This window comes from Monodon monoceros, unplaced genomic scaffold (genome assembly GCF_005190385.1).
Source record: "Monodon monoceros isolate NGI ecotype Baffin Bay Population unplaced genomic scaffold, NGI_Narwhal_1 Super_Scaffold_21, whole genome shotgun sequence".
Classification (NCBI taxonomy): Eukaryota; Metazoa; Chordata; class Mammalia; order Artiodactyla; family Monodontidae; genus Monodon; species Monodon monoceros.
In genome coordinates this window covers 143,913,131-143,937,574 of record NW_021703778.1, presented here as the reverse complement: position 1 = coordinate 143,937,574, position 24,444 = coordinate 143,913,131, and the positions used below count along the sequence as shown (strand labels likewise).

The following is a 24,444-nucleotide window of genomic DNA, read 5'->3' as shown; positions in this document are numbered from 1 at the left end:
TCATATTTTTAAACTTTGGTCCCAATTCTCTACTTTTGGTATGGGAGTCTGACTATTTGTGAGACTAGGCTCCTTTTCCCATTCCTTTAAGCAAGACTGATTTAAGAAAGCCTGTTCCACATGGACATATATACACTACCAAACGTAAAATAGATAGCTAGTGGGAAGCAGCCGCATAGCACAGGGAGATCAGCTCGGTGCTTTGTGACCACTTAGAGGGGTGGGATAGGGAGGGTGGGATGGAGGGAGATGCAAGAGGGAAGAGATATGGGGACATATGTATAACTGATTCACTTTGTTATAAAGCAGAAACTAACACACCATTGTAAAGCAATTATACTCCAATAAAGATGTTTAAAAAAACAAAACAAAACAGAAAGCCTGTTCCAGTCATTTCCTCTGCATCTACACTGCTAAAATTGGGACTAAGGAAAGGATCATACAGGCATCTGTAAGAACCTATTATTTTTAATCTCAAAAGGAAAAAGACTAAGTTTTTCCTAAAACAATAATAACAACAACAACAGAAACTGAATGGAGATAGGCTGTGTGTTTTATATCGTATTTCAAGATCTCCTTCCAGGACCTCAGCAAAGCTTGAGAGGGCTGCAAATGAAGAGTCTAACAGATCAAACATCCCCTTTTCAAATGATCTAATTATTTAAAAGTGAGTCAATTATGCAACTGTACTAAGTATTAGCAGAGCAACACAAAATGTGTTTCTCCAGAACTCCCAGAATGGAAAGGACATAATCAGAGAGTGCATCTTTCAAACGAAACTGAAGAGCTCTGCTGCACTATTTTTTCTTTATTTCAAGGGTTTGCTTGAAGATATTCAGCTTTGCTTTTCAGAAAATGATTGTTGCTTGTGAAAATAGGATAAATAAATAAAAATCAGCAACCTCAGAAGACAAACCTATATATTTTGCTAGAAAATGCCACGAGACGGCCTATTTCTGAAAATGGCTTTTCACAAATTCATTAAAAAAAAAAAAAGAAGACTACCTAGTTCACTTCACGACAAAGAAAGGTGGCAAGCAACATCCCATTTTCTAACTGGAGATGAGAATTCACAGAAACCTCCACATGCGTGATAGCCTAATTACATCAGTATTAGAAAGGCAATTTTTCTTGTCTAATGTGAACTGTCTGGCTTGGATGCTGACAGCTATATAATTTTAATTTGATTATGCTATTTTTTTTTCAAGTCAAGCAGATGACGCTAATATCCAGATTTGCTAGCTTTTCTAAGAGGAATCCCATAAGGATCCAGAAATATTTAATATCTTTCATTTTTAAATTGGCAATTTCTTCTCTTGCTAATTTCACATCATTATTCTTTCTCAAGAAACAGCTGTGATTTTATTTTAAATAAGGAGAAGAAAATGCTTAGCAGAAGGTGGTTGATGTGAGGACCATCCATCCACTTGCCCCTTAAATTCACTGGTTATCTATAGATCTATTTATTAACTAATAGGACTTTAGACAAACGTATACTGAAAACCCACCAATAATTAGAAGCCTCTAGAACGAACTATGAGGGAAAAGACTGAACCCTTAACATATAGTTATCAGTGATTCAGCATGGTCGGGAGGTAAGTGATACAGACGCTAAAATCAGCTTTGCGTCACTAGGAATAGAATCCTCACAGAAGAAGAGGAAGATGATACCCCAGAACGTCCTTTTCAAATAAAGGGTCTTGTTTTGGGTAAATTTAACTTTCAAGGTTTTCTACAAGGTTAAAAGCTCATTAATTTAGATGCCACCAATTCTGAACTCTTAATAAGGCCTGTTTTAAGTTGAGAGAATATGTTTGCCTTCCTAAGAAGCCTTTCTAGAATTCTAGAATTTCAGATACTTGAGGTGTATTAATTATAAATGGTTTTTGCGGGTTTTTTTTGTTTGTTTGTTTGTTTTGCGGTACGTGGGCCTCTCACTGCTGTGGCCTCTCCCGTCGTGGAGCACAGGCTCTGGACGCGCAGGCTCAGTGGCCATGGCTCACGGGCCCAGCCGCTCCGCGGCACGTGGGATCTTCCCGGACCGGGGCACGAACCCGCGTCCCCTGCATCGGCAGGCGGACTCTCAACCACTGCGCACCAGGGAAGCCCGGTTTTTGCTATTTTTAAAAGCAGATTCCAAAGGGCTTCTTGTCTACATTTATGTTCGCCTAGTATGCAATATTGTATCTCCTTAGAAATAATACATTCTTTAAAATTATAGCCATGCCTTATTTGCTCAGCATTGTCAAGGCCTACTATGTTCTACTCAAGAGGGTTATCTAGATGACAGAACAGACAGAAGATCAGAGGCTGAAACAGTTATGGAAAGTTAGCACTGGGGGGTGGGGGACTTAGAGAAGTCAGGGTTCCTCAAACTCTGCCAATAAAATCTTGAGTTTCATCTTAACACTCATCTTGATTTTGCATTCCACTGAAGAATATTTGTATTCATTTTAACACAAAAATCTGTTCTGTTCCCCAAATCTCGGAGTACAACTGAGGGAGCAGGAAGGTGTTCTGTTTCACTCTCATTTGACACATCCCTGAACCTCCTTTTGAACAGCTGGTAGACATTCTTCACTGCTCCAGGAAACAGACTCAGAGAAGTAAAATGATTTGCCCAGAGCTTGTTAGAGAAAGCCAGGACTGGAATCTGAGCTTCTGGATGGCCAGCAGTGTGACAAGACCACACTTATTCCCTGAGTGTGGAATCTTCCACTCTTGAAGTGCTTGCAAAAGGGACCATCCACAAGAGTCACATGGCCAAAGAGACCACCATTATAGGCTGTTTCTAGTGAGCCTGGGCATTTGTTGGCATCAAAGACCTTGGATGAAGTAGCAAGTTGATACATGGGAATGTTCCAGAGACATCTGAACAGAGGTCTCAATGAAAAAGAGTGAGAAGAATAAGACACTTGAACTTCTGAAGCACCATGGAAACAGCAATCAACAATGAAGTTTAAAAGGAAGGGAACTCAGCATCAAAACAGCAGAGGGAAGTTTCCCCTTGAAGCTTAGATCAGACTGCCAGCTTGGGGAGCTTTCCAAGAAAGCAGACCTTGGCAAACGACAGGAAAGATGAGTGGCAGAACAAATGTGTGCTCACTGTTCCCTCTTGGGGCCTCTCCACGTCTAATAGTCTTCAATCACCAGCACTCACTGGGCACCAACTATACGCCAGGACCAAGGATGAGATGTCACAGGCTCAGCCCTGCAGAAGCTCAAAGCCTGGTGGGGCTACCGCTTGTGGTGTGAGTGCTCTCCTAGGGAGGTGTAGGGCGCTACTGGAAACACTTCGGAACGGCACTTTAGCCAGTCCTGGGAGGTCAGGGGAGCAGCCTCAGAGAAAAGAAGAGCAGGCGTTCATTAGATGAAAGTGGCAGGGGTGTGTGAGAAGAGGCATTCTTGCCCAGAGAGCGGCATGTGCAGAGAGGAGGGGCTGTAAGTAGCTCTATGCTGGGGGGAGGACTGGGAGAGGTGCCAGTGGATGCCGAGGGACAAGAGAGGCCAGACCTGAAGGGCTCCATGAAGTAGGCTATGCTGGGGAGTCTCAAAGTTGCCCCAAATGGGGCTTCCCTTGTGGCGCAGTGGTTGAGAGTCTGCCTGCTGATGCAGGGGACACGGGTTCGTGCCCCGGCACGGGAAGATCCCGCGTGCCGCGGAGAGGCTGGGCCCGTGAGCCATGGCCGCTGAGCCTGCGTGTCCGGAGCCTGTGCTCCACAACGGGAGAGGCCACAGCAGTGAGAGGCCCGCGTACTGCAAAAAAAAAAAAAAAGAAAAAAAAAAAAAAAGTTGCCCTAAATGGTTTTAAGCACAAAGAGTGACATATTCAGAGTTTTGTCTTAGAAAGGTCAGCTACATGGGACAACAGGGACGCTGACTAATGATGGCTTGGAATAGACTTTCTGAAAGAAATTTCCACCTTTGTTATTTTTCTTCCTGGTTGAAGCTTGCATATTTATTTATTTTTATTCAAGAGGAGAAAAGAAGAAAAAGGCATGGTCATTTAATGTGCATACACAACACTCCCTGCCTACACCAGATACTTTACTTATGGGATTTCAGGTAGATGTCAAGCCACCTTCCATTGAACAGAAAGGGAAATTTAAAATCTGATATGTTTAACTGTCTGGTCTGATTCCAGGTGCTTTTTATACTACATCACTCTAACTCCTTTTAACATTTATTACATCTTAACCACTGAATACAGAAATCTTTCTGAGAGGAGTAACATATATATCTACCTTCCCAAACACAGTTACTGACCACAATTTAACATCTGTTTTTGAAGACAGTCTTTATAAAAACCACTTACTACTATACTAGTTTTGAGATGAACAATAATTCTTTAATTTCATCATAGAGTGAATCAAAGTTCTATCTTTCAATTGTTTAAGATGTCCTAAGATTTTTAAATAGTCTGTCTGAAATGAATCCAAATAAGGCCCATACATTACAATTAATTAATTTTATCTTAAATTTTTATATTCTGTTAATGCCCCTCCACTTCTCTTACTTCACTTCTCTTTTATTTCTTGCAATTTATTTGTTGAAGAAACTGGGCTATGTGTCACATAGTCCAGAGCCTGAATTTTGCTGAATACAAACATGTTCTTTGGTCTTTTGTATTTCCTGGCCTCTCTAGAGGTTTGATTGGATTCACATTCAATTTTGGGAAGAGAGGATAAGACTAATTCCGAGATGCGGTTGTATTCTTCCATTATGAGACACGCATTTATCTCTTTTTATGATGTTTTCAGCCTTTGATGATCAATGCCTAGATCCATTAATTTATTACCTGTTAAAAAAAATGGTGAAAAAGTTTTTGCACCATGTTTTTACAAAGTGAGGCACTCAGGGTGAGTGACGGATATTTGGTTGTTTGGTCCCAAACCAAGTGACCCCAGACTGCTATGCTTATTGAATTTGTACCTTTAATGTGAATCGTTTTTCTACATCTCCCTTACTGGTAATCACTTATTGATGCTTTCAGTACATCCTTGCCACTAAACGGCTCATCTTTTTGATTTGTTGCTTCTAATCTGCTCTATCAACTGAAACCAGACGATTAAGCTCTTTGTAATGATACAAGTAAACTAATAGAGACCACAGGGTCCTCTTATCAGGTATGGGCATAATAAGCTTTTGTACACAGACTTAGTGATTAATTTCTGAGTTCTTGGCTATGTCTACTATTCAAGGTTAACTGGCCTCTGGCATTAACTTAAACTAGTCATTTTTTCCTGTATAAACTTTCTAGTTCCGAGGGTGATACAACACACACTATTTCAGAGCCTCATTTCCATATTCACTATAGGGATTTTTGTCACTTTGTTCCCCCGTTGAATCCCAGAGCCTAGAATGGTACCTAGTATATTCTGATAAGGACTGTAAAGAACTAGTGAAAAATAAATGAATGACAATAAAGCCTAAATTTGTGTTTCTGTATATAAATTTCCTTGCACGGTGACGGTGAGTAAATTTTCCTAGAACTATTTATACAGTGTTATTGGCTGGCCGAGCATTCCAAGGGCTTCCACTGCCCACTCATCTCTCTGACAGCATAGCCTTCTTACTGTACTGTCCACTTTCCTTCTTGTGTCTACGTGTTCATCTATACCACTTTCCACCCCTAGACTCACAGGATTATTCTCATTTTGCCACTGAATCCCACCATCTGTGCTTCAAAACACACACCGAATCCCATTTTCTCAGTTAAATGTTCTTTATATCTTTAGCCTGTATTGACCCCACAATTCTCTACACAATTAGAGCAAGACATTCCTTTGAGGAAATAACTTTCCATACTCTGGGCACCAAGTAGACGTCAGTAAATAAAAGTGAGTGTTCACAGTGGAGAAAGTGGGAACAAGAGATTTTAAATGATGAAAAGGCTTTGAATTATTCTAACTACACCTCTTAGAGATAAATGAGATTTAAATATAATTTGTACAAATTAAATGCATCTCTAAGCTTTCCCACCAGAGTATCCCTAATGAAAGAGGCCTATAAATTCACATCTCTAGTAGTTTGGGGAGGGGCCAATGTTAAGAAAAGCCCACAGGTATGAAAACTCTTTGAAGACCCACGTGGTATCTTAAAATTGATACAAATTTTCCATTCTACTTCATAATACATTTATTTTCTCATGAAAATAAACATCCCTTCCCCCAAGCATTAAAGACTACAAGAGAGGTACCCTAGTTATTCTGGGCCTTTAAACATCTCCTGGCATCACCACATACCCCAGGAAACAAACCTACTTGAGTTTAAGAAGGACTGAGAAAAATTCATGTACACAAAGTTTATAATAGGAAAAGATCACTACTTTAGTTCCAAAAATCACAGTGTACTGGGTCTTCAAGTAAGCTTGGCAACTAGGGAAACTCCAGACTAGCCCATGTCTTGTGAGCAGGGGTGTCCAGTGTCCTCCTGCAAAGGTTCCCAGCATCACAAGGTGGGCTTAAGAAGATGGGCTCTCCAGGTAAGAGATTAAAAATAAGAAAGAGAGAGAGCAAAAATCATGAGTTTCAGGCTGGGAAGGAGGGTTTGAAAAGAATAAAACAGATATCACTTACTCATCCAGCCAAGTAATTAAGAAGGTTCAGACACCTTTGCTCCTTATCAGTCTATTTAGACTTGCACTGGCCATACTTCCTGTGGCTACTGAGTACTGGAAATGTGGCTAGTATGACCAAAGAGTATTAATAAATCACATTAAATTTTAAAAACTGACACTCGATTCAGTTTTTCAAAAGTCTTTGAAGGAGAAGGAGACATACTTAAAAAGTATGTTTCCAATAAGCTATTATGAATCTACTTCTCCAATTGCAAATTTTATGAAATCTAAATACAGATTATTTCCAATGAAAATTGAGCATCCTGAGATGAGCTGTAAGTCAAAAATGCACTCAAGATTTCAAAGTCTTAGTCCAAAAATACGTAAGATAGCTCAGTAATTTTTAAAATTTAAAAATTACGTGTTGACGGGCTTCCCTGGTGGCGCAGGGGTTGAGAATCCGCCTGCCGATGCAGGGGACACGGGTTCGTGCCCCGGTCTGGGAAGATCCCACATGCCGTGGAGCGGCTGGGCCCGTGAGCCATGGCCGCCGAGCCTGTGCTCCGCAACGGGAGAGACCACAACAGTGAGAGGCCCGCGTACCGCAAAAAAAAAAAAAAAAAAAATTACGTGTTGAAATAATAATATTTGGATATATCAGGTAAATAAAATATACTATTGGGTCAAAAACATATTGTTAAAATTAATTTTACCTATTTCTTGTTACTTTAAAAATATGGCTATTGGAAAATATAAATTTGATATGTGACTTGAATTATATTTCTGTTGGACAGCACTTTATTTAGACAAACACCTTTAAAAGAAGAATCTCTTTTTAAAAGAAAGTACATAGCTTTCCACTCCCCAAACTTCCTAGTGACCACTGCAAAAAGGGTTTAGTTTTCTATCTACAAAGTAGTATGAAATCCTTTGCCCGAATCCAGTACATAGAACATTTCAATTGCTTGGGGTATTTTCTAAATGCAAATAGTTATCCACCCCAATTACAGTCAAATGTTCTGCACTAATTCTTTCCTTCTACACCTAAATAAAGCAGCTTTTGGAGACCATATTCTTGAGAAAAAGCTTCAGATCTAGGTTTCCTTTGTTTGAGTTTCCACCCACTGAGTCTAGGAAGCTACAGAACTCCCTGGTCTGGGGTTTTCATATTGGCACCCGAGAAGTTCAGGAATAGCTAGTACATCAGCAGCAGGGGCAGCAAAGACCCCTACTGCACATGGCATGGAGGAAGACAGCATGGCAGAGCCATTAAGAGACTGGGCTCTAAAATTAGACTTGGTACATTCAAACCTAAACTCCACCTAGTACCGGCCGACCTTGTGTAAGTTACCTTACCCCCAAGTGCTTAAATTTCCTCATCTGAAAACGGATTAAAACAGCACCTACCTCAGAGGTTTTAAAAATTAAATGAGGGCTTCCCTGGTGGCGCAGTGGTTAAGAATCCGCCTGCCAATGCAGGGGACACGGGTTCAAGCCCTGCTCCAGGAAGATCCCACATGCCGCGGAGCAACTAAGCCCGTGTGCTGTAACTACTGAGCCAGCGCTCTAGAGCCCAAGAGCCACGACTACTGAGCCCGCATGCCACAGCTGCTGAAGCCTGCGTGCCTAGAGCCTGTGCTCCGCAACAAGAGAAGCCACCGCAATGAGAAGCCCGTGCACCGCAACGAAGAGTAGCCCCCACTTGCCGCAACCAGAGAAAGCCTGCGTGCAGCAACAAAGACCCAACGCAGCCAAAAATAAATAAAATAATTTAAAAAAAAATTAAATGAGGTAACACAAATAAGGTGCCTAGATCAGAGCTGGGCTTCTAATTAGAGCTCATCATACGTAGTTACTGTGGAATGGGCAAGGATGATGGCAGTCAGCAGGAGTCCAATGTAACCTTGACTTGTTTTGTTCCCTGAACTTGCTTGTTCTCCTATATTTAACCTGCATTACACCTAGGGATTAGACAGTTGTAGATCTCACAACAAACCAATTATCTGTCTGCACTGGCCACTTTCTGTGTAGGTGGCTCTGTTAATTCAAAAACAAAAATCCAAAATTAACAAAGTCTTGTCTTCTAAATTTTAGGGATGGAAAGATATGATAATCTTTCATATTTTGAAAGGATAGATTCCTATTAGGACATCTTACTAATGCTAGAACATCCTCGCACATCTTCTTGGCACTACACTCACGTCAACACAGCATCACAGGTTCGTACCCTCTTCAACACCAACCCTCTCCAGGATTCTTGCAGAGGCCTCTGCAGGTAGATGCTTGAATTCTGATACTCATGAGACTAGGTCAACGAGGGACACTGAAACCATTCCACCAAATGCTTAACAAAGCATAGAAATACCCCTAAGATTGCAGTCAGAAATGTTAGAGGTAATCAAGTCAGCCCTAAGCAAGGGTTTGGGTTTTTTAAAAATAATAATAATAATTAAAAAAAAATTAAACTTCTCTTCCCTACTTATTATGAGCATTCTTCTCTGCTTTTGGCATGGCAAAAGCAAAATATAATTAGCAGCATGAGTAATTAGCTGGTGTCCAGATGGCATGGATGAAGGATGCCACCTAAGAAGGAGGTGCAAATGGAAATGGCAGGTGTCTAACCAACACGTCTGGGGAATGTCAATGCCATCAGGTTACGTCATCCTGTGAATTCAGCCATCCGCAAGCATAGTTTAAAGACACAAATAAATAGCAATAGACTTCCCACTGCAACTTCAGAAAGCAGAGCTGGAGGGGGGCCTTCGATGTGACCGCGCACCAATGCCCATCCAGCCACCTCTGGAGCCAGTACCTGTAACAGACACTGTCAGTGCAGGGGTTGTGAACCCTGACAATGACGAAAACGTGCTGAAAGTGGGATCGGATGTTTTTCGGGCTGAATGGCTGTGCTCCAGGCTCTTGGAAAACAATTGTTACGATATCATTTCCAATGTGCCGCTTCCGTAGGAGCTAAAAGAAAACATAAGTAAGAGACATAAATGACAACGCTCTGCTTGTAACTCCCGATTCCCTTATGTAACTGTACTTAAAACATTCATCATTAATCAGTACATATTAGGGGAGGTAACCTACACAGTTATTGCCCATATTTTAGCAGGTCTTATCATTCCCTCCAAGGAAGAATATGGAAATGAATATTCAGAAATTTGCATAAAACACACAGTCCATTCAAATAGATCTAACTAATCTCTAGCATATTACGCCAAGTCCCAGCATCTCCAAATCTTCAGTTTCCATAACAACAGTTTTGTTCCATTTTCATGTAAGAAACTTGCCATAGGGAGTATTTTTTAAAGATGAGAACGGCTAAAGTAATTACAACGCAATTTATGTTCTGATTTAATTAGCTTCATTTAAAGAAATGTGGCTAAGGTGTTTTCTGATAATACTTTTTGTGGCACAAGCTGGGAATACAGAAATTAATAATATTCCAAAATGTTCTAACAGTTTTAAAGCAGGTTAAATTTCAGGTTTAAATAGCTTCTTTAATTACAGTGATAGCTACTTAAGACCACCTTCTGTTTCACATTAAACGGTGTTTTGGAAAAGTGGCTTTCAAATTCAGGCACTCCAAATCATCCTAGCTCAGCGCCTCTCTAGGAAGGGGTTATTAGGGAGTTTAACTCAATCATGTGAAGAAAAACTGAACAAAATTTGTATTACTCATATTTATTACGTGGAGGCTCCTACCAGGAGGAAAACAACTAAACGTGACATTTATATAAACTATCTATTAGACATAAGCTTGTATTTATAAACCTTTAAAAAAACAGTCTCCAGTGACTTTACCTTACACAGATTACGTATCAGTAAAATCAGTGACTGAGTACTGGCTGCCAGCTGGGAGAAACAACAGCCTATTAGATTAGGGTTGAGAATTGGGAGTTAGAATGTTCAGGAAATGTACTTTTAACCTTAGGAATTTTAAAGCATCCCAAATGATCTTCTAATGAGGCTGTGTACTTCATTTCTAAACATGGAATATTATCAGATGTTACAGAAATAAAGGCTGCTCTGTACTGATTGCTATATAAAATATACCCATCATCAAAGATTATTAATCTCCTCAGAATCTTGAACCTATCAAGTTCAAATACAATCTATGTATATGTCATTCCTGCATAGATGCCATTGTCTTTCTGATACAATGTCATTCTTCCTTCAAAATATGGCCTGATATGTAATGTTACTGTCTTACTAAAGGACCCAAATAGAAATAAACCTATCCATCTCACATTATATATAATGAAAAAAAAGACAGTATTTATAAACCAATTTCTGCAAAAAGATTTTGAAAGACACGTTCTTTCTGGGTTTTCCAAGCATAACATAATCTATGTAGAAGAAATAAATTCTTTAGCTAGAGAATTTTAAATTTCTTAATATGTAGAATACAAATTATTCTTTCACTCTGATTCAGGACCATAATACTTTTGCCTTGATTGGACCCCAAATTAAATAATTTGGATGGATGTCCACTTAAATGCCAACTCACTCAGCTCAGCCCTTTGACTCATTTAGCTGGATATACAATTGTCTTGTTACTAAATTTTTTACCCCCATTCCCCCACATGTTACCTTTCTCTGCTGAGCAATCAGGTAGAATAAGCCTTCATCTCCCCTTTAAAGATCATTTGTTGATGTTCTTAAATTCTCTCTACTGTCTGGTCAGAGTGAGTTTAGTATATTTTTCTTAGCAGGGTATTTTCCTCTCAAAAATCTAGAACTTGGAGTTTGCATAAAACAAACTGTCAATAAACTCCAGACAGGGGAATTTATCTTAAAATAGGTTTATTTCAGATTTATAGCTGATTCATTGCTTTGCTTCCTACGTTTTGATTGCTTTGGTAATCGTAAGAGGCAAGATTTTGTTACTGAGATGTGTGATGTAATCAAACCTAAAGTGACGATGTGTTCAGATTCGATCCATATTTTGTTAAATTCTGTGAAAGAGGATGTGATTCATTCTGCAGCTGGCCCTGTGTTCTGTTAGTACAACAATTGACAATAACAAAATCTATGTCCGTTTTAAGGTCAGAAGTGATACTAGACTGCTGTGTTTGTAACAGCTACTGAAAGGAGAGTCTGTTAGTTCTCTGGTTCTTTTAAGTTTCAGTTTGGTATCATTTGTTTTAAAACACTTTTTAAAAACAACTACCACCACATACTCTTTAAAACAGTACCATTTCCATCTTGCTCTGTAACCATCTGCCATTTCTTAGTTTTCGCATTTTATCATCTCACAGACTACATTTTAGTACTAGGCCTTGTGCTTTTATATCTTTTTAAAAGAAACTCTGTGTATGAGGTACACAAGAGGTACACAAATGCAATTGTTACTTATGTTGTCCCCTGAAGAACACATCAAGAAAAAACATTTTCCTGAGCCCCCATTGACATTTTGATTCTTCTCCAAGTTAGTGGAGGAAACCTCCTTTGAAATTTGAAATGAAACATCAGTACTTTCCTGCTTTGTACACTGGCCTCTTGAGATGAAATTTCACCCACTCATATGTGTTCTTTGCAACCCTGCAGAGTCATCTCATCACCATGATTTCAACTTGTTCTTTTCAGATTTCAGGAAAACCTCAATTCTCGTGGGTGAAAAGCAAATGATTAATTCACAAAGCCATCCAGCTGGCTGTTAACCTAGAATTTGTGTCTCTTCATTTGTTTTCAGCTCATTTGCTATTCCTTACTTCCACAAAGTACAAAGCTTCCTGCTGCTGTGACAGGTGCAACATTAAATTCTGGTTTAAGATTTTATAAACTTGCCACTTAGGCTTCTGGGGGAAATGAAACAAGGGCAAAAAAACCCACAGATGACACAAGGATCTCTTACCTGCTGCTTGTTGTTAGGTGTGTATGGCAGCATGGTAGAAACATGGAACATGATCTCATAGTCTTTGTATGTTGTGTACAGAGAATGGGTTCCAGTGGAATCAGCTACAGTAAAAAAAAAAAAAAAATACATGAGACAACTGTAACAATAGGAAAAATAGTTCATTTAAGAGATGGATCTCAAAAAAAAAAAAAAAAGGGAAATGGTTTAGGATGAAGACATCCTAAGACAAGACACAGTATAGGAGTTCTTACCCATTTTTTGTACCCAATCCCCCCCCTTGGCAGTCTAGTGAAGCCTTTGGATTCCTTCTGAGAATAATATTTGTAAATGCATAACATAAAATACATAAGATTTCAACAGAAATCAATAGATTGAAAAATACCACTATCAAAACAATTTTTAAATGATATAATAGCATAAGATTTATATAATAAGTTTAAGCAGTTGGTCTAATAACTACTATAATTCTGACATAGTGAAGTGCATAAGCAGTATCTTGACATACTTCCAACAACAAACAATATAGTATGAAAATACCTATGCTTTCTACTGGTGATAGAATCACAGGTAGAGCTTATACTACTGTGGTGTGTTGCCTACATTCATAACTGAAGGAAATGCTAAATTTCAATTAGGGGTCAGTGAAGATAAATGTAAAATTACTTCCCATCCAAGTTCACAGGCCCCTGAATTCCATCCACAGACTTCAAGTTCAGAACATTTTTTCCAATACTTCTGACTCAAGCAAGAGAACCGTTTTGTTCTTAATAGATGGAAACTTAACAAGACTGTAACACTGAATAACAAAGGTATTACAGCAATGTCCAACAATTTAAGACTGAGTGTGTTCTGTTCTCACCTTCCTTAAGGAGAAAAACAACCTCGACCCCCTTAATCATTAACAAATCAACGTGCTCATAAATACCTGGAAACCAAAGAGAATTATTAACTGTCCAATTGAAGGGGAATATCTTTAGATTAGGACCTGGACTTACAGGCGGCAAAATGAACAGAAATGCATTCATTTTGGGTAAACTCAATCCTCCACCAACCATATTGCTAAGGAGCAAACACTTTACCGCATTTTAGAGAATGACGCTGCAAGACAGCCTCTGGCATGTACCGAAAGGCAGTAGTTCTCAAACTGGAGTGTGCATGGAATCCGCTAGGAAGCCGCTTAAAAGGCAGCTTCCCATCCTCCACTCCCAGAAGTACTGCTCCGTAGGTGTGCGGCTGGGCAGAAGAATCTATTTTAATAGACACCCCCAGGGGACTCTAATGCAGTAGCTGCACTGCCCTTAGGCGCTGCTCCAAGAATAGACCATAATGGAGGTTTGCAGAGACCTGTTAAGATGTTCTAGAGCCCTGAGTTTCAACCCTGGATCTTAATTTTGAAGAGGGCATAAAACACAAAGGATTTTAAAAACAAGATAAATGTAGAATAAAGCAAAGACTACTTTTGAAAAACTGCAAAGATACGTACCGACACGTAAAGCCCCAAGAAAAATATCTTCTAAATGTTAATGACCATTACCACAAAAAAATACAACTGCAATAAATCATTGACCTACTTAAGACAGATCTTGAATATGAAGAAGGTTTCTGTTGTTAAGGACCCTTGCTATAAATACCTCTAGAACTGATTCACACATTTTACAACTTTCAAGTCAATGTGTCAGCTGTGATGAGTACTTACGTGTGTTTCAAGTCAATTTAAAGCAAAGTTAATGAACTAGAAAACAAATTATCATCCAGTGTTCATTTACTACATTTTGCTTTATATGTCTTTCTAATTCTAAAGGCATTACTACCAGGAAAGGAAAATGAAGACAAGCCTGAAGATAATTTGTTTTCTATTTCTTGTCCTTTCTCTCTTTCCGACGCTTGCCTCATTTTATACAATGGATGCTGCATGACCAGTCTTCTTCTAGGGACCTCTGAAAATCTCAGCTTTGCTGATAATTTTAAACAGTCTGGAAACAGTTTCAAAAGTTTCAGACATGAAACTAGGGCAAAAACAATGAAATATTCTTTTCTGAGAAGAAAGGAATTCCAAAATCCTGAAATTACTGTACATAATTGCTAAACTTTACCAGAGAGAATGGAAACTGAATGTATGTTATATTCTCTGAAGAATAAGGCATTTAATGTTGTTATTATTATTATTTTAGTGACCTTGTGACCATGAAATACTTAACAGAATGAAAATCAGGAAGATGACCATTGGGAAAATGACAAAAATCTTTTTTTCTCTGGTTGAAAAGAGTATATATTGAGTGATTTCTAAGGGGAAAAATATGTTTATAGAAGAGGGATAAAAAGAAGATAATGCTCCTTCATATTTGTATGGAGCTTTAAAAGTTAAAAAATAAATTTGGGCATCTTATAGGTCATCTTGATAATCATGTGATTTGCCTCCAAATTATACTACCAGCGAATGGTGTATATCCACTAATAAGGTCAGCCCTCTACACTAAGTCACAGAAAATAAAATTTCTAATATTCAAACTAGATGATAAGAAGACACTGAATAATTGAGGAATGATAAGAATATTCTTGTCAGCTGCTTTGAAAAGGTGTCGATAAGTGATAATACCCTACATTAGGCACTTCTATTTGAAGATGGTATGAATAGGTTAATAAGTTTGTAGAAGCAGTTTCAGATCCGGTCAATGTCATATTCATCCTTGACTTCTCTTGGCTCAACTCTTTTGCTTTAAGGAGAATAAAGCTTGGATGATAAAGGTGGATGTGTAGGAATCTGAATCAGGAAAAAGTAATTCGATTTTTATGTAACCACTTCCTGGTCACTAACAGATACGTTTGACTTCAGAAAAGCTAGATAAAGGATCAAGCCTAAGCAATTTGATTTGGGGGAAGTTCCTAGTTTTAAATATTTATGAATACAAAGAGAAAAGCAATCTCATGACCTAACTGCACGCAGACTAATAAAGTCAATAGAATGAAGAAAGCTTAAGCTCAGCTTATGAACGTCCTCACCACTACAGAACACATCAAATGCAGAACAAAATCGCAGACAGGTTGCGGATCTGATTATTATCCATAGCTTGAAATCCTACAACAGTCAGCTGGCTGCTGAGGGCCATCCATTTAAGACCCCAGATCTCCCTTCTATGAAAGCTTGCCTCCGGGTCTGGGGATGCAGAGGTCAATGCTCAGAAGCACAGCCGGGGACAAGTATTAACATCTGGAACACTGGATGGCACACCTCTTGTAGTACTGTTCACGCCTCCTTGTAGTACTATTTCACCCATTCAGTAACAAAGTATTTGGAGAAGTCGAGAATCCCACCTTCTCTGGCATCTACCATATTTACTCATGTTTTTTCAGCGTACCTTTAACCATGGTCAGGAGGTAGGTTACTTTACTTCACTGAGGAAGGGATCAAGGAGAGTTTGTAATACCACCCTTTGCCATGACAGGAGAATTCATACTGTGTCAGTTCAGGGAATGTGCAAGTATGCACGTGTATGTGCCCAGGACTGAAGGCTTCTTAAAATCACTAACATATGGTGAAAAAAGGATAAGCGATGATGTGGGACAGGTACTTAGGAATCAGTCACTACTATCTTCTACCTACTGAGCACTTTGCAAGATACCTGCAATTACCTGGATTCCCACCTGCAAGTATGAAGACCTGAATTCCAATACCTCCAGCATCAGTTACTAAATGACCACAAACAAGTCACTGCATTTCTCCACCCCTCGCCCCTCGATATTCTTCTCACTGTTGTGAGGACTGAAACAATGCAAAGTACTAGCCCATAAAAGATGCTCAAGAAATGTGTTGATCAGAACTTAGAATTTTGTGCAGTTGAGATAAAAAGTGTAGCTGCCTTAAATAGGGCCTTTTACATATTTTAATTTCTTTGCCAACTGCATCTCAGTAACACTCAAAGGAAAAACCTTACACTATAACACAGTTTAAAGTTTAGGAGATGAAAAAAGAAAACTTTTCTTCATTCATCAGTCTCTAGAACTCCAAACAGTCCTTTGCATGTGTGAAACATTTAAATAATGCTAGTTTTACTCCCTTCTTTATCAAAGGTTAAATATTCCAAATAAAGGATTTATTTTCTTTATGAAAAGTCTTCCATCTCTAAGACTGTGAATCTCAACGATCTTTTTTTTTTTTTTTTTTTTTTTCGGTACGCGTGCCTCTTACTGTTGTGGCCTCTCCCGTTGCGGAGCACAGGCTCCGGACGCGCAGGCTCAGCGGCCATGGCTCACGGGCCCAGCCGCTCCGCGGCATGTGGGATCTTCCCAGACCGGGGCACGAACCCGTGTCCCCTGCATCGGCAGGCGGACTCTCAACCACTGCGCTACCAGGGAAGCCCTCAACGATCTTTATAATACTGCTGAAAAATGGGGGAAGCAACAAACATTCACTAATATTGTGGCAAATCAAAGAAGGCAGAGCTTTGAAGGAATGGTTTTCAAAGGGCTTCTAAGTCTCTTACGTGCTGACTTGACAAACATGCTTCATTCGGGAAATAATTTCCCCAATAATAATCCATACACACAGCTTAAAATGAGGGTGGTCTCCAGCTTTCAAATAATAAACTGCTTGGTGGGAAGCTTATTTTCGTATTTACGGTAGTGTGAGGGGATGGTAATTATCTAGAGGTTATGCCATCCAAATAATGAGAGAAAAAAATTTACTCCTGAAAGTTTCTTCATTGCAGAACTGTTCCAACCCCTGACACATCTGTAGCTTGTTTGCTAGAAGTCCTTATTTCTGAGATGGAAACTGGACTTTGTATGGAACACTGGGAAAAAGAAGAAATGGTTTGACAGTTCCATCAATCCTTCCTTTCCTGAGCCTCTTCCTCCTTTACCAGAGTACTAAAATCTGAATATAATTATAATACATGACAAGTGGAGCTGTCTCATGAGACGGCTTGAGTATTTTTAGCTCAAGGGCTCGAGAGAGGGGAAGATACAGCCACAAGGCAGAGCTCTTCGGGCTTCACTGTACCTAATTCTACATTTATGCTTTCTCTAAACACGTCATTAACCATAACACTAGGACCTGTTCTCCCTCCTTAATGCTTACTAGCTACCTAACCTTGGGCATGTTAGTTAATGGAAAGAAGCCAATTCTGTAAAATGGGGATAACTGGCATCTAGCAGAGTTTGTGGGGATTAAATGAGATGACACGTAACAAGTATCTAAGACTTCTACTTCTGGCCATAACAGCACTTGGTAGAGGACCTGCTCTCCCATTGTAAATAAATAGAAAAATAGACAAAATACCTGAAACAACCTTTTTTCAGACATTTCACAATAGGCAGCATTGGATAGTGTTCCCTGAGAAAAAAGTATCAAAGAAGGTGAGCCCTATGATCCCCACCCAGCTTTCTACCTGGAAGTACTTTCAAAACAACGGCACAGAGCAGGGATTTGAAGAGGGGAGCTAGAACATGCTGGAGGTTTGGAAGGTTGAGGCGGCTGGGCAGAACACCAAAGAAGAGGAAACCACACGGTGAAAGAGGCTCGGAAATCTACACAGGGGTTCCCTTGAGTCTTGGGCTGAATATTAAGCTGCACAAGCATACAGTGAGGTTCCAAAAGCCGGGGAAAGAAAAAACATTAAGGTAATGTCCATCATGGTGACTACAGTTAATAACACTGTATTTCGTAAATGAAAGTTGCTGAGAGAGTAGATCTTAAAGGTTCTCATCGTAAGAAAATAAAATTGTGTAACTAGGTATGGTGACAGGTGTTAACTAGACTTGTTTTGGTGATCATTTCGGGATATATACAAATACTGGATCATTATGTGGTACACCCAAAACTAATACAGTGTTATATGTCAATCATATCTCAGTTAAAAAAAAAAAAAAAAAGAAAAGAAAAACTATTGGGGAAATAACAACTACCAGAGATTTGTCAGCCAAACCATTCTCAAAGTTCACACAGGGGTAGAAGTCATTCAACTTCTGACTGACCACAGCAGAGATACCTCACTGAATATGCTGGTATTCAGGTGCCTTAGCAGGAGGGCTAAATTAGCCAGAGAGTAAAGGCTACTCTAGGTAGGCTTTAAAAAAGCCTAAGAACAAGATTCATAAAGATAAAGCTGTTCTATAATTAAATTAATTGCCCACCAAAATAAAACAACACTCTCTAAAGAAGACAACAAAATCCAGGTCCTCAATGAAGAAACATTCACAATGTCCACTATCCAATCGAAAATAACCAGACAGATGAAGCAGTAAAATGTAACTCAAAAACAGGAGAAAATCTGTTAAAGGGAGACCCCAAATGACACGGATGATGGAATTAGCACACAAAGACTTTAAAATAGCTACTATAAATACGTTCAAGGCTTTAAAGGAGGACATGAACCTAATGAGAATAATATGGAAAATATAAGAAAAGAGAACTCCCCCCCCCCCAAAAAAAGAAAAGGAAACCCAAATGAAACTTCTGGACCTGAAAATCACAATATCTGAAATGAAAATTTCACTAGATTGGATAATAGCAGATTAAGACACTATGGAAGAAAAGAAAAATACAGTGCCTTAAATGCATTAATTGGAATTATCCAAACACAAGCACAGAGGGGAAAAAAAGTTTAAAAATCAAATCACAACTAGTAAGTGACCTAATATATGTGTAATTAGAGATTCAGAAGGTGGAGGGTGCAGAAAAATTAAAAAATGAGTTTGGCAAATAATATTTTAATTTGATGAAGACTACAAATCCACAGATCCAAGTGACAACTACACTGTTATATGGAGATGGAGTGATCCTTTAGGAACACATGTTCTGGAAAGCATTTTCTCTTTTTAAAGATCATATTGATGGCTTCCCTGGTGGCGCAGTGGTTGAGAGTCCGTCTGCCGATGCAGGGGACACGGGTTCGTGCCCCAGTCCAGGAGGATCCCACGAGCCGCGGAGCGGCTGGGCCTGTGAGCCATGGCCACTGAGCCTGCGCGTCTGGAGCCTGTGCTCCGCAACGGGAGAGGCCACAGCAGTGAGAGGCCCGCGTACCGCAAAAAAAAAAAAAAAAAGATCTTATTGAAAGCATTTCTTAACACAACGTAAAGTTAGGTAAGATGTGGTGAGCTTATCTCACAGTACACAGAACAAAGTCTCACCTCTGGGTGTGTCTTGGCCAGTAGAAGGCTGCTGGGGAGAGTGCAGAGGCTGGTTGATCCCTATTTCTGTGGTCTGTTATTGTTTAATACCCATTTAAGTGATGAGGCTAATCGTCTCTTCTAGCTTGGAGTAAGAGAGATAAATATGCATACTGTCTTCTTCAGGCTTTAGAATGGAAACACTTTCCTACTTTTCATTCCCTTTAGGAAACTTGACCCTCTGAAAGGATAGAAAAGGAAACTGAACCCTCTTTCTCAGGAGCTATGCCTCAGAAGGTTACAAGGAGCCTTAAAGGAGAGTAGCTCAGTGAAAAGGAACCCTTCCCAGATGGATGTATTACATAACTGAAAAATGTGCCATTAGAGGCAGTTTGCTGATCCAGGCCTTTGCAGTTACTGGCATATTGGGGCAAAATGTGCAAAGTGCTTATCTTGCTTATTCCACTGCCTTACTCAGTGCCATACTGCTTAAGTCTGCCCTTGCTATACATTTCTCATATTGCCCTTCATCATCAAGAGATGGCTGGGACCGTGTAAATACACAAATAATAAATAATCTTACCAACTCCCAATCTGGCCATTCATTGACAGAATCAAGGCGCTAATTACATTTTCTTCCCAGACCCTTTTAATAGCTCTTTGTGGTGATAATTTACATAACACAACAAATCGGGACAACGTGAAGGAATTACAAAGGAAATGTCAAAATATCTTGATCAAAAGAGTTTAAGGGCATATTGAGATTTAACATATTATGCAGCTGCAAGCAGAATATGGAACGTTAAAATAATATTTAAGAGTCTAGGCTATTTATGGTTTTTCATAGGTTCTCCTGCATGTCGTTTCCAAGTTGGCAACAGCAAAACCATGGCAACAGGAAATTCTTCCCTGCAGTAGAGTTTATGAATGCTTTTCTGTTTTCATGACTCAACTCCTTATTTAATTTCCTGTACAGAAAATCAGAGCGATTACTATAGACTGCAATACAGATGTGCTAATCCAAAGATCCTCTCAAAGAAAAACAGGTCACAGGTGTCTATGGGTGGATTTTGAGATAAAATTTAAAATTGCCTTCACACAGACGCAGAGCAGAAGTCAACATACTCTAGATACTTGAGAACATAACTCTTTTATTAACCACCTGGGAATGGGAAGGGACAAACCTCTATGTTCACGAGCTGTAGCTAAACAGACTGCTGCACTATTGTGCTTTGAATCAACACATTTTACGAGCCGAACTAATATCAAAGCTAAGCCTATTTGCTTAGAGATTAAGTTAGACTATGGACAATAATAACAGGAAATAAACAAAAATACCTCTAGATATTAAAATATAAAAATGATTAAAAAACCATACAATGACTGACTACACAGATATGCACAAGGATTATGAAATGAGTTAGTGAAAGTCAAAAATTCTAGGGCTTGCAACCAGATGGTTTTAAGTTGCAGGAGTTTTTCAGCTAAATATAGTGAAACTTGTGCAACGCTATCCAGGGGCAATTCTGCATGATCTCCATCCACTGCTTTCTACCTTCCCCATTTCTGATAACACTATTTTTTTAAAAGTCCAATCCTAGCTACTTTGACTATGGTCTTCAATTGTTTTAGAGCCACATCTTCCCTCTCTGGCTTCTTCCTCTCCCCCATCACCAGCAGTTTTCTACAGTAAGTGGCCATGTTGTTTTACAGGCAACTTACCAGGTGAACATCAACACAGCAGGAGGACAATACGCCTAGTAGGAGGGTATAAGTATTTCTTACTTTTGGTGTCAAGCTGCGCACGATACTTCTCAAATCCTTTGAGCCGAACGCGTTCTCCCAAAAGCTGGAGGAATTCCTCAAAGGCTGGGCCGGCTGATTCATTGTTGTACATCTCTTCTTCCGTGCTCTGTCCAGCTTTGCAGTACATGATGCCTACTTTCTGCTGATAGTTCAGCTGTGAAGGCAGGTGATACAATGCATATAAATATAGGCAGACCCACTCTGTCCGCTTAAATGCTACTAAGTCTTGTAGGCCATATGCCCATCAAGTAAGCTAACCTCTTTCTTCTCTTGAAATCCTTCTGCTTTCGTTCTTCCCCTTTTAAAAAGGGAGGCCTTAAGAATTTAAAAGTAAAGGTCTACTTTACAAAAGATACTCTATTTTTTAATTGAAGTACAGTTGATTTACAACGTTGTGTTAGTTTCAGTGAACAGCAAAGTGATACAGTTACACACACACACACACACACGCAATCTTTTTCAGATTCCTTTCCCTTACAGGTTATTACAAAATACTGAGTGTAGTTCCCTGTGCTATACAGTAGGTCCTTGTTGGTTATCTATTTTATATATAGTCGTGTGTATATTTTAATCTCACACTCCTAATTTATCACTCCCCTGCTTCTCCCTTTGGTAACCATAAGTTTATTTTCTATGTCTGTGGGTCTATTTGTGTTTACAAAAGTTACTTTAAACTGTATTGCACTAAAAGCCTATTAAAGTTTTTATAAAATGTGGGGGGGTAAAATTGGAAGAGACTTATCTCCTAATGCCACTTTTCCAATATATTAAATTATAAATCTTGGTTATATCTTTGTGACAGCACTAGCATCAGACACTATGCTTTTCAAATATTTTTCTAGAAGACGAGTACCTGGATAGAAACTTTAAAAGGGGCCTCATAATGGCAAATCAGCTAGTGGTAAATATTCCTTCCTCAAATACAGCTAAAACAAAGCATTCAAGAAATTTAAATATGATATAACATTAATAGAAACACTCATTCATCACTGAAAAGTTTAGTCATTCTATAAACAAAATTTAAAGTTGTATTAGTCATTTAACACTAAATGAGTTTTCAATCTTAAAATTTAGACTTTTAATTCTCTAGTAAAATCAGGGCAATCCATATCACTTAAGCCTGTTTCCAGAGTGGCACTGCAACCACTGTATCAGTAAATTTTTATCTCATAAAAGGGAAGGGGGAAGAGAAGAGGCAAAATTTTAATAGCTAACATTTATTGAACAGCCACTGTCTGCCAATCACTGTTTAGTGTTTAACTTACATTATCTTATCCTCATAAAAGCCTACAAAGCAAATATTATCCCTGTTTGACAGATATGCAAAGAGAAGGTCAGAAAAGGGAAAAGCAAGTAACTGGTCCAGTAGGGAGAGATCATAAATTATCAGCCCTGTGATTCGGTTCTATTAAATATTACCAGGACTCAACCAGGCTTGTCGTGCTCTATTTCTGTCACTGCAACGTATGTCCATAGCCCCTTATTAGCAATTCCACAGTTGAAAACCAAATTTAAGCAAATACATTTGGCAGTAAAACTTGATATGAGCTGACAGTAATACTTTTTAATTTATTCCTCTTTCTGTGAATATTCATATTTTGGGGAAATATTAATGTGTTCGATTGTGGGGTGCTGCTCCAGATCCTGGGGACTATTACTCCATGCCGCATGCATTTTATTATCCTTCTAAAGCTGGACCTTTCTTAATTCTGAAACATATCCAGCTCCTATCGTTTTACACAAGACTGTGAGCCTAAGCAACTCTTTTTCAACTTTCTAAACCAAATGGTTCAGAATGGTGATAACTAGAAAATGTCATGACGGAACTCCTGCTTGCTTTCCCCCCCTCTCCACTGTGCGCTAACTAGTTGACAAGGAAGATTCAGTAGCTTTTACATGACCCAGAGGCATGAGAGCGCCTTAGGACTTCTATAATTGTGCAGAATTGATTTTACTCGGCCTACTTCCACAAGTGGAAGGCAAAGTTCCAAATCTGAAACTTGCAAATAACTGGATATACCAATGTCGGAATCTTTTTAAAATAGCATCCAACCTTGCATTATCGCTGCTTCATTTTAATTATTAACAGAAACACATTTAGGATTTAGTTCACTTTTTTTTGAATGCCACATGCAGTAAAGAAAAAGAAAGTAAAACCTACCACATACCACTGGCAGCTGGCCTCCTTCAAAGGTCTGAATGTTACTAATACTTAGAGGGGAACTCCCACAGGTAGCGATTTCATCTTGGCTTTAGAATTCAGCTGAGTATCCTATTAGGTCTCAACAAATAAAAAAGTAGTGGTAGGCTCTATGTCTGTTACAAAAGAAGTCCTTAATGAAGCCAGATTCTTACTCTCCCCCTGCAGGGAGAACTGTCAAAGAAAAGAAGCAATCTGGAGCTTGGAGTTATTTGCTCTTTGGCTCTGTGCCTCCCAGATCAGCCTTCTCATGCAACAATGCAAAACAAAAGTCATCCTGTTCAGTGGAAAGCATCGCAGTGATATTGGATTTGTGGGTGGCTTTTTAAACTTCTTAGATAAAGGCCTAAGATTTCACTGTGCAATATTCAAGAGGATTCATTTACATATATGAAAAAAGAGTTCGGCGAGAAGATAAGTAACAGAACTTCCCCCAAACCACTGTGGAAGCAGAATGCAAGGACAATGAGACAGAGTATTGCCTTCTTTTGACGGGTTTCTCACACTCTAGTGAGCTCCACCTGCAGACAGGAGAACAGACTGGTATTTGCTCGTTGTGAAAGGAAGGCTCCCTTAAGAGGATGAGGAAATTTGTTGGAATGTCAAATTTCCTCTAAACAGTGCCAAATGTCAGTGCTCTGTCCTCGAAGGTGACACTATGACTGTATCCTTGTTTCTGCTGCAGTAAAGTCGAGGTAGGTGGGTATTCTGTGAACTCAGGCTCCTAGAATCTTCAGTTAGCAACCTTGTTCTCTGCCCAGAATATGAGAAGTTGTTAAGGAGGAGTTACGTAAGTAATAATAAAGAATATTTCAAGAGAAAGAGCAAATGGAAATGGAGTTTAGAGCTACGGTTTGGGGATTTTGAATTGCTCTGAGGTTATATAAAACACTTTTTTTTTGAGAC

General features: G+C 39.2%; 1 protein-coding gene across 14 annotated transcripts in view; it reads right to left on the bottom strand.

Moving 5' to 3' along the window:
- Positions 1 to 24,444, bottom strand: part of SIPA1L1 (signal induced proliferation associated 1 like 1) — a 377,878-nt gene that overhangs the window by 84,075 nt on the left and 269,359 nt on the right. For all 14 annotated transcript variants that reach the window (XM_029239481.1, XM_029239492.1, XM_029239493.1 and 11 more), the window contains 3 exons: positions 21,318 to 21,492; positions 12,423 to 12,526; positions 9,372 to 9,529 (listed from right to left, as the gene is read on the bottom strand). In XM_029239481.1, the coding sequence (XP_029095314.1) occupies positions 9,372 to 9,529; positions 12,423 to 12,526; positions 21,318 to 21,492 (437 nt within the window). The remainder of the gene's footprint in view (positions 1 to 9,371; positions 9,530 to 12,422; positions 12,527 to 21,317; positions 21,493 to 24,444) is intronic.